Source organism: Excalfactoria chinensis, chromosome 26 (genome assembly GCF_039878825.1).
Source record: "Excalfactoria chinensis isolate bCotChi1 chromosome 26, bCotChi1.hap2, whole genome shotgun sequence".
In the NCBI taxonomy this organism is placed as follows: domain Eukaryota; kingdom Metazoa; phylum Chordata; class Aves; order Galliformes; family Phasianidae; genus Excalfactoria; species Excalfactoria chinensis.
Window position 1 is genome coordinate 1,936,266 of NC_092850.1, and position 9,862 is coordinate 1,946,127.

A 9,862-nucleotide genomic window follows, 5' to 3' on the forward strand; every position below is an offset into this window, starting at 1 on the left:
GGGTGGGATGGGGTGGGGATGGGGATGGGGTGAGGATGGAGATGGGATGGGAATGGGATGAGTATGAAATGGAAATGGGAATTGGGAAGGGATGGAAGTGGGGATGGAGATGGGATGGGATGAGATGAGATGGGGAAGAGGATGAGGATGGGTAAGAGGGGTTGGGGATGATGGAATAGGAATGGAAATGGGGATGAGAATGGGAATGGGGCTGGAGTGGGGAAGAGATGGGATGGGACGGGGAAAGAATAGGAACGGGAGTGGGAATGAGAATGGAATGGGGATGGGGTGAGGAAGAGGTGAGGATGGATACAGGGATGGCAGTGGGATGGGTAAGGAATGGAAATGGGACGGAGAGCAGTGCGAGGCACGGCAGGGCAGGGCTTGCAGGGGAAGGGACGGGGCTGCCCCGGGTGCATTTTCTGAACGGGGTCCGGAAGCGTTTGGCGGGGCTGAGCCGGGGCTGCTCGGCTGGGGCTGCGGGAAAGGCGGGGGCTGGGCCCGGCGCGGGGAAGGCGAACAAAGCGGCGGGGAAGGGCGGGGCGGGGCGGGCGCGGGGCGGGCACTCCCCGGCGCGATGCGTGGCTCTCCGCCCGGGCGGCGATAAAAGCGGCTGCGCGGCGGCGGGGCGCGCATTGGGACCGGCGGTCATGCAGCTTTCCGGGGCAGCGCTGCTGCTGTGCGCCGCGGCGGCGGGGATGGCGGCGGGACCCGCACCGGGACCCGCGCCGGGGATGGGCCGAGCCGGGACCGAGCGGCGGGCGGCGGCGGCGGGCGGCAAAGAGCGGCGGGCGCAGTTCGCCTCCTGGGACGAGGTGAACGTGATCGCCCACGGGCTGCTGCAGCTCGGCCACGGCCTGAAGGAGCATGTGGACAGGACCAAGGGGCAGATGCGGGAGCTCGGCAGCCGCCTGAGCGCCCACAACAGCTCCATGGGGCGGCTGCTGCGCCAGGCTCGGGAGACGCAGGAGCAGGGAGAGCTGCTGCGGGCCAGCGTGCGGGAGCTGGAGGGCCGCGGGCGGCAGCTCTTCAACCTCTCCGAGGCGCTGCGGCAGCGGTTGGAGGAGGTGGCGGCCGACAAAGCCGAGATCCAGGGTCGGCTGGAGCAGCTGGAGGGACGCGTGCGGCAGGCGCTGCAGGCGCGGCCGGCGGAGAACCAGAGCTCCAAGGACCTGGGAGCGCTGCAGGTGGGCGCGGAGCGCAGACGCGGAGGGCTACGGGGGGACTCGACCCGATGGGAGTAACGGGAGATGCCCGAGGGAGCGGCCCCTGGGGATGGAGAGGGACCCGAATCGAGCGGGGGCGGTGGGAGCGATGCGGGGGAACGGGAACACCGGAGCTGATGGGACTCGACCCGATGGGGGCACCGGGAGCGACCAGGGGGTGAGGCCCGTGGGGATGGGAGGAGACCCCACCAGAGTGGGAGCACCGGAGCCCATCGGAGTGCACCCACCCGCGTGGGGCACTGGGGACACTCCCAGCACGCGGGGACTGACTTGTAGGACCAGCCCTGTCGGGACACAGGGGACAGCACAGGGGGACTCGACCTGCCCAGGGCACTGCGAGCTGCCCGTGGGGACCTTGCCCCAGTGATCCGTGCCATGTGTGCAGCTCAGCAGCTGCGCCCGTGGCTGTGAGGTTCACTGGGCTCTTCCTCCCCTGCAGACCCTGATGGATGCCCAGAACTCAAGAATTGAGGAGCTCCTGCAGAAGATCAAGCAGCAGCAGTACAAGCTGGACAAGCAGAATCTGCAGATTAAAAGCTTGCAGAGCAAGGTGAGCCCCTGCACAGCTCCTGGGAGCACAGTGGGCTTCTGTCCCTTGCAGCCAGCTGGCACAAAGCATCAGTGGCAGAAGGAGCAGCGCTGCTGCTGAGCCCAGGCTCCAAGTGCCCTACAGAGGATGTGGCCCCGGTCCCTGTGCCGCAGTGTTGGTGCAGAGGTAGTAAAAACAAAAAGGCCAAACCGAACAGATTTGGGAGCTTCTAGAGAATTGGCACTGGGGAATGTGAAGCAGGGACCAAACCTCTCTGTGTTGGCCCATTTAGTTCATCTGCAGATTAAACTCATTAGCGTGGGTGTGAGAAACCACAGCTTGCCCCAGATTCCAACAGTTCCTTGAGCTTTCTGGGCAAGCCTGGCCCAGCTCTGGTCTGGAACACTTGGGCAGCAGCGCTGAGAATGGGCTGAGATAAAACCGTTCCAACTTGCAGCTTCTGGATTATGCTTTTTTCAGGTCAACCTGCTGATCCCTTTGCATCTGAAGGACAACAAGACGCAGTCTCCGAAGTGGAAGATAAACCCAAAGAAAAGCTTCAGCCACACCAACCAGAGCCATAATGTGAGCGTGGAGCCCATCCTGGCGCACGGTGAGTATCGATGTGTGCAGCTTCACCTCGCAGCAGTTGCAGCCATGCAGAAACAAAAGGTTCAGTTGTCCCAGTTGAGAGTGTGAGATTTGTGTGCAAAACCGGGCTGAAGTGGGGCAGGACCCGGCCCTTGGGATCAGTGTTAGTCCGGATGGAATTCAAAGGTTTAAGGGGAATTTTTCTGCCTGATGTTAAGAATGCAGTGGGAAGCCAAGGGGCCCTGAGAGCAGTTGTTTGTTTCTGCTCCTGGAGTCGGCTGCTGTTCCCCTGCTGTCAACTGCCCCTGGGGTGCAGGGGAGCAGCAGGAGGGTGCCCAGGACCGTGATGGGGCAGTGAGATCTGTGCACATCCCTCTCCCTCTGCTCACGTTTGGGTCTCATAGTTAAAAATGACAAGTGCCTCAGCTTGCACCGCTCAGAGGGCAGCGCAGACACCTGGGAGCAGGGGAGCTGGGGGCTCACAGCCCTGGCAAACATGCACAGCGGTGTCATATCCGAACCCACCCTGCTGTGCCGGGTGCATCCTCCTGCTGGTGGGCTCGGAGGAGCAGCACCAACCAAGTGGTGTTTCTGTGCGGTCCCCGTCGTGCTGCACCCTGCAGCTGGGAAGCAGCGGTCCTGCAGAGGTCACTGCTCGGGAGCAGCTGCTGTGCTGTTGTGTCAGCTCAGTCGCGGCGCTGGGGAAGCGTCTGTGCAGCTGTCTGGGGATGTCCAGCCTGAGCCAAACAGGGCGAGAATCCGCAGGGAATCCTGCCTAGGGCTTAGCGCAGGGGAAAGCACATGGGGATTCGTGTGTGCGGCGCAGAGCTGTCACTGGAGAGCCTCAGCACTGCGTGAGCAAAGCAAGGAGCCTGGGCAGATAAGAAGAGGAGCGATGCGGTGCTCCCAGCGCCTGCCGTCCGGCTCTGCAGGGCTGTCCAGCCTGCAGCAGGGCTGTGTGCTGCTTCCCTCGCTCCAAGCGGGGCCGTTGAGCTGCAGGTTTGTCTCCCAGCTCTGCTTTGTGACTCACCCTTGGCAGCGTTTCCTGCCCTGCGCTCAGGTCTGGGTTGTGCCGAAGGTGCGGTGTGAGGCGGTGGCTTTGCCAGCTACTGCTGTCAGGCTCAGGCGGTGCTGCTGTCAGTTCTGTGCTGGCTGCTGGGTGAGGTAATGCTGCGGGGCACAGAGAGGACCCACAGCCCATGGGGACACTGCAAGGGGAGGCTGTGAGCTCAGCACCGTGTGCCCTCCAGCTCCCATCAGCATCCCCAGCACGCCGGGCATCCCTCCATCCATCAGTGCTTCCTCCCCGCCCCGCCGAGCTCTCCGCTCCGCTGTGCTTGTCTAATCCCTGTTGTTGATATCGCTGTCAGAAAACAAATTGCCTTCCTTTCATTTCCAAGCTGGGTCGAGTTTTCTGGCAAGCCTTGAAGCAGGCGATACCCGGCAGGTCGGCCCCGTGCCCCTGCCTGGGGGGTTTGCAATAGCGCTTCTCCTTGTGCTGCGGCTGCTCCCTGCCCGGCATTGGGGAGCAGCAATGAGCTCCACCAGCAGCGTTTTCAAAAGGGCCCTTTCATTCACATCCAGCAAACACCAGGTTTTTTTTTGGGGCCAGGGATGGCAGCGCGCCAAGCATGTGAAAGTTGAAGGTTTGAAGCAGCCTGGAGAGCGAAAGGTTTAATCACTTGCAGAAAGAGGATCACGTCTTTAGGCAGAGGCTGCGCGCTCTGGCAGCCGGCCCAGTAGGGGAAGGGTAAAACCCCACACTCCCCATGGCTGGGACTCCAAAATAATGGGGTTGGGGCGGGTGAGGGGCAGGAGATGCAGACAGCCCGGGCGGGGGGGGGGGGGGGGTGTCACACCCTGCCTGCAGACAGCTCTGTGTTTATCCATTGGGTTGGTGACCTCCGTGTGCCTGGAGATCTGCTGGGTGAATCGGGTGCCGAGCCTGGGGCTGCTCCAGCAAGCTGTGCTGGTTGGGAGTCTCGTTTGGCTGAATAAAGAGGGAGGGAAAGGAAAACACGCCGAGCAGCCAGGAGGTCTCCTTGTTTTGCCAGTGCCACGCGGGTGTGCAACGCAAACTGGAGCTGACGAGTGTGTTCCTCAAACAAAGATTGAGCTGAGGCTGTTCAAGCAGCTGCATTACATTCAGCTGCTCAAAAAAGTCCCCGTTGGGCCAGAAGGAAAGAGAGACAGAGAGCAGTGTTTGGCCAGAACTCAATGGGGGTGCTGGGGGGGGAGGGAACAACGTGGGGACAGGGCTGAGTAACACACACGGGGAGCACGTGGTACCTGAGCATCTGCTGGGCTCCATCACTGCTGGGAGGAGGTGAGGAGCTGCTGCCTCTGCACGAGCCGCTGTTGCTGGGCATCACCCAGGGGGCTCCTTCCCCTGAGCCCCCTCTGGCTCCTCTGGCTGCTTTTATTACCTAGAAAGCAAGCAGAGCGATGCCGGGTGGTTTGTGTGTCGGGATGCTCTGTGATGCTCAGTGCACAATGCTTGCCGTGGCCTTGGAGAGCAGTGCTGGGGGCTGGGAGATGCTTCCCAGGGCCGGGCTGCAGTGGTGGGTGTGGAGGGGGGGGACATCCAAAGGGAGGAAAGTTGACAGCAGGGGGCTGGTGGGGATGGGGAGGGGGGAAGTGGGTGAGAGGTGGCAGCCGGTGTCACATTGCCATCCTCCCCCCCCACAACTGTTGACCTTTCCTCCAGTTCTGGTTCCAGCCTCCCTAAGAGGAGGGGGCCGTGGTGATGCCCTGCAGGCACTGTCCTCCCTTCCCCCCCCTCCCCACAGCCCAAAGGCTCCGTTCCCTCCTCAGTCTCCGGATGCAGCCCCACGTCCATGCAGAGAAGCCTCCCTCCCTTCTCAGACTTTGGGGGCTGCTACCGTGGGGGCCCCCAATGCCGTGGGGGCTCATGGTGAGGGCCGGGCTGGTGTTGGGGTCCCATCACTCCCCCCATGTGGGGTCACCCTGGCAGCAGCTGTGAGCCGCCCGCAGCCACCCCACAGCCAGAGCTGCCCAGGGAACAGAGCAGCTTTGTGTTGGGGTGACGGGGCTGGGGGCACCTGTCCCTGCAGACAAAGAGCCCCTTGACGTGCTGGCACCCCGTGGCCCGGAGGCTGAAGTCCCCACACATCCTCCTGCAGCCTTTGGTTGGGTTTTGTAACACTTTGTAAGGCTTTTTGATGAAGCCTTTTTTCCCCACCCGGGCGCTGCGGGCGGTGGTTCCCGATGGACTTTTGTCGGTGCTGTTGTAACGGTGCTTCGCTGGCAGCTGGGGACAAAGTCCCCGCGAGGCAGAAGGAGAAGTGGAAGCCCAGAGCTGTGTTGGGGGAGGTGAAGCTTTCCTCTTGCAGGCGGCTGCCTCGTGGCCCGTCCCTGCAGGGTGCTGGGAAGCACAGCGGGTGTCTGTCCTGCAGGGAAGCTGGGCGCTGCAGCCTGGCCCCGTGCCTGGCTCCTCTCTTGGATGGGAGCCCGAGGAGCTGCCTTTGGAGGAGTGGGAAGATATTGGGTCACTGGGGTTCAAAGTGCCGCAGAGCGGGGAGTCATCTCAGCATGCAGCCAGTGCTGTTGTGTGCGGCTCCCGTAGAGCTGCGCGTGCGGGGCCACAGCAGGAGCAGCAGCTGGGCTCTGGATGTGGGGCTGAGCTCTCAAACGCTTCCCCCTTCTTCCTGCAGAGCTCCCACAGGACTGCCAGCAGCTCTTCCTGGCCGGGCAGCAAAGCAGCGGTGTCTTCCAGGTGCAGCCCTCGGGGTCTCAGCCCTTCAAAGTCTACTGTGACATGACTGCAGGTACAGCAGAGGAGATGCCGTGCATCTCACAGCGCTTTGGAGGCTGCTCTTGTCAACAGTAGCCCTGAAATGTGTCTTCTCCCCCCTGCAGAAGGTGGCTGGACGGTGATCCAGAGGCGTACAGATGGCTCTGTGGACTTTGACCAGCTTTGGGATGCCTATAAGAATGGCTTTGGAGACCTTCATGGTAGGTGGATGGTGGCATCTGCCTTCTTAGCACAGCACATGTGATAACTTAACTGAGGACAATTAATTCCCCCTCACCTCCTCCTGCACAACTCCCATGTGCCAGAGCAGTGTTGGGGTGAGGAGGGGGGGACTCTGCTGGCACCCCCTAAGCCCTTTGTCTCTCTGACTGGTCCCGCACGTGCAGACGGTGACTCAAATGCTGCAGGGTCTGGGCTGCTCCTGCAGCTTGTTCATCTGTCTGCTCTGCCCCACATCTTTGTGCCCCGAGACCAAGGCAATGTTCTGTGTTTCAGGTGACTTCTGGCTGGGCTTGGAGAAGATCCATCAGCTGGTCCAGGAGGGAAGGTACAACCTCTTGATTGAGCTGGAAGACTGGGAGGGAAACTCCCAGGAGATTCAGTTCGAGTTCAGCCTCGGCGGGGAGAGCACAGCCTACACCCTCAACCTGCTGGGACCCCTGTCTGGAGAACTGGAAAATGCCATTGGGGACTTCAGGCAGCTGCCCTTCTCCACTCGGGATCGTGACCACGATCTCAAAGCGGACACAAACTGTGCCAAGCACCTCTCAGGTCAGTGTGGGCTCTTCCCCCTCCAAGGGATCATAGAATCATAGAATGGCCTGGGTTGAAAAGAACCACAATGATCATCTCGTTTCAACCCCCCCCCGCTGTGTGCAGGGTCACCAACCACCACACCAGGCTGCCCAGATCCACATCCAGCCTGGTGTGTGCTGTGCCATTTCCCTCCTGCCCCTGGAGGTGGCTGTGATTGGGCTGCCATGGATGGATTCAGCCCTTTGATGCTCCCAGCATCCTGGGATTGCTGCAGGAGGGGTTCTTGGGAGGAGCCATGCAGGATACAGGGGGGGATGCTGAAGCCATGAAGGGGTCATGGTTCAGGTCTTGTCCCAAGCATTTGTCTTTGTGACAGCTTTGCTGGCTGTCACCTTGCCTGGATCCATACCGAGATCGCCAGCACCTGGGATTCCTCAGGGCTGCACGAGGCCCTGTGAGCTCCCAGAAGGGGAGACATGGGGGAGATGGGGGCAGCAGCTGCCTGCAGGGTGGGTTTGCTCCTGGAGAAGCGCAGTGGGTTGAACCCTGCTCTGCATTGCATTGCCCCGGCAGGCGGTTGGTGGTTCAGCACCTGTGGCCACGCCAACCTCAACGGGAAGTACTTCCGCTCCATCCCTCGCCAGCGGCACGAGCGCAAGCAGGGCATCTTCTGGAAGACTTGGAAGGGCAGATATTACCCTCTGAAATCCACCGCCATGAAAATCCAACCCGCGGCGCTGGAAGCTGAGCCCTAAAGCTGCCGTTTCGGACTCGACCTTCCCTGCGGAGCGTGGATGTGAGCTCCAGCAGTTGGTGTTTACAGACAACAAACCTGCCCTCCCTGCGGAGACCCCCGAGGACTGTTTCTCTTGGCTGGCAGCCCCTTAGTGGGCAGGCGGCACAGTGCAGCTCTTCACTCACGTAAAGCAGCTCCATGTCGCTGAAGCCCCCCAGATGGGGGTTTCCAAAGCAGGAGATTGACCTCCAGTGCATGACGGGGGTCTGCCCGCTCGCCTCGAGCCCTGCAGAGGTTACTGCAGCTTTCTGGTGCTTTCTGCCCTGTCTGAACACTTCCGTGCTGGTTTTGCTGGGCTGGGGTGAAGGGAGGCATGAGAAGTTCTTTCACTGCCCTGCACCCAGTTGGGTGCTGAGCTTTGCCGTGTCCCACCTCTCAGTGTTGTCCCCACATGTGACCGTATGCACACCCTGTGAGTGTCCCCTGGCCCTCCTCCCCCACTTCGTAGCCCCATAAGGTGGGAGCCTTGGCAGCTCCATCTCATTTCTGCCTCGCAGCCCTGCTCTGGTGACTCCAACCCAATGGGAATATAGAATCCTTAGAGGTGGAAGGGACCTCTGAGTGCCATCTAGTCCAACTCCCCTGCAATAAACAGGGACAAACAGGGTGTCACTGGGAGGATGTGGGACTCCTCTGGGAGAAGCACACCTCGAGCTCCCTCGGTTTTCCTACCCCCAAAGCTTGAAAGCTGGCTGGAATTTGTTGGGAGCTGGGAAACATGCTCACAGCTCTGGGAAGTGATGAGCAAGATGATGCAGGCGGCTGTTGGGGGGGGGGTGCTGGGGGCTGAGTCATGGCTAAGCCTGGAGCTCAGCTGTAGGACGTGTGCTGGGACAGCACATGCATGGAGCAGCACCCAGCCACGGGCAGCCATTGTCCTGCTGCAGCTGTCTGCTCCTCTCCCAGCATGGAGCAATGCCTTCTCCAAAGAAAGCCCCCATCCTTTGCAGAGCCCCTCCTGCACACCCTGAAACACACCCTGAAGGCCAGGGGACATCGGGGCTGCCCTGCAAGAGCTGCTCTGCCTGGCTGGGTGCAGTTCTGCCCTGGGCTGGTGGGTGAAACTGATCCCCCAAAAGCTGTTATGGGCCAAGCTGCCGTCTTGGGGCTTCCCAAGCATCCTGCCCTATTGAAGTCATATTGACTGCCGTGCTAGAGCTCCTAGCTGCTAACTATTGTAAATACGTTTGTAGGACGTTGGATCTTTTTGATGAGTTTCTGGTTTTAATTTGTTTCCGTATTTAAATGCAGTGTCACTGTGGTGTAATTTATCAGCGTCGGCGCTGGGAAGCAGCAGCTGTACTTTGTGTATTTTAAACCTCGTTTTGTTTTGTACTGAAATATCTTTTCTGAAAATGTCTTTTAATAAAAAGAAGCCGGTAAGTGCCCGGCCTGGGTTGTGTCCTCAGTCTTCCCAGACAGATCCAGGCTGGTGCTGGGGGCAGACAAAGCAGCGACGTCTCTGTCTGAATACAGACATCCAACTGCAGAGCAGGAAGCAACAGCAGAACAACAAAAACCCATCAGTCCCACAGAACGGCTCGTTCCAGGAGTGAGAGACAAGAGCCAGCACGGCTCGGGAAGTCCCTGGGAGCAGCTGCACAAACACCTGCACACCTGACCTGCCTGCTCCTGCTCCTGCTCCATCCTTCCCTGGAGAAAACCACGGGGTTAACGCCAGTCCCAAGCGCAGCTGCACAAGGAGCCCATTAGGCCGCCCTGTGCTGCCCGTCCGCTCCCCCTTGTGTTTAGGTTGGATATCAGCAGGAAGTTCTTTACTGTGAGAGCGGGGAGGTGCTGGCACAGCTGCACAGAGAGGCTGCGGATGCCCCGTCCATCCCTGGAGGTGATAAAGGCCAGGTTGGATGGGACCCTGGGCAGCTTGGGCTGGTATGAAATGGGGAGGTTGGGGGCCCTGCCTGCAGGTCAGGGGCTGCTCTAAGAAACCCAGCTGAGCCTTCAGAAAGGTATTAAAGTCCAGTTTAAAAGGGGGTTAAAGGAGCCCCCGGCCCGACAAACCTGGGCCCTCAGCCCCCTCCTCACACCCCCCCGGCACATCCCCTCGTGCCACAAGTCCGTGTGGCCGCATCCATCCCCGCTCACACTGCGGCTCCCCGCAGCTCCGGATGAAGGAGAGGCAGCTCCCTCCAGTGACTGCGGGAGAAACGGCGGCGGAGGACGGGCACCCC

General features: G+C 60.6%; 1 protein-coding gene across 1 annotated transcript; it reads left to right on the forward strand.

The window, feature by feature from the left end:
• Positions 1 to 576: 576 nt before the first annotated feature.
• Positions 577 to 9,061, forward strand: ANGPTL4 (angiopoietin like 4). Its single transcript, XM_072357493.1, has 7 exons — positions 577 to 1,187; positions 1,666 to 1,776; positions 2,236 to 2,368; positions 6,021 to 6,134; positions 6,226 to 6,321; positions 6,617 to 6,892; positions 7,451 to 9,061. The coding sequence occupies exons 1-7, from the start codon at positions 651 to 653 to the stop codon at positions 7,630 to 7,632; spliced, it is 1,449 nt and encodes a 482-aa protein (XP_072213594.1). The 5' UTR covers positions 577 to 650; the 3' UTR covers positions 7,633 to 9,061.
• The last annotated feature ends 801 nt before the right edge of the window (positions 9,062 to 9,862 follow it).

Excerpts from the sequence above, each read along its gene's own strand:
- ANGPTL4 (XM_072357493.1), top strand. The coding sequence starts at position 651 with ATGCAGCTTTCCGGGGCAGCGCTGCTGCTGTGCGCCGCGGCGGCGGGG. Across the intron at positions 1,188-1,665 it reads AGGACCTGGGAGCGCTGCAG|ACCCTGATGGATGCCCAGAA; the intron begins GTGGGCGCGGAG and ends CCTCCCCTGCAG. Across the intron at positions 6,135-6,225 it reads CTACTGTGACATGACTGCAG|AAGGTGGCTGGACGGTGATC; the intron begins GTACAGCAGAGG and ends TCCCCCCTGCAG.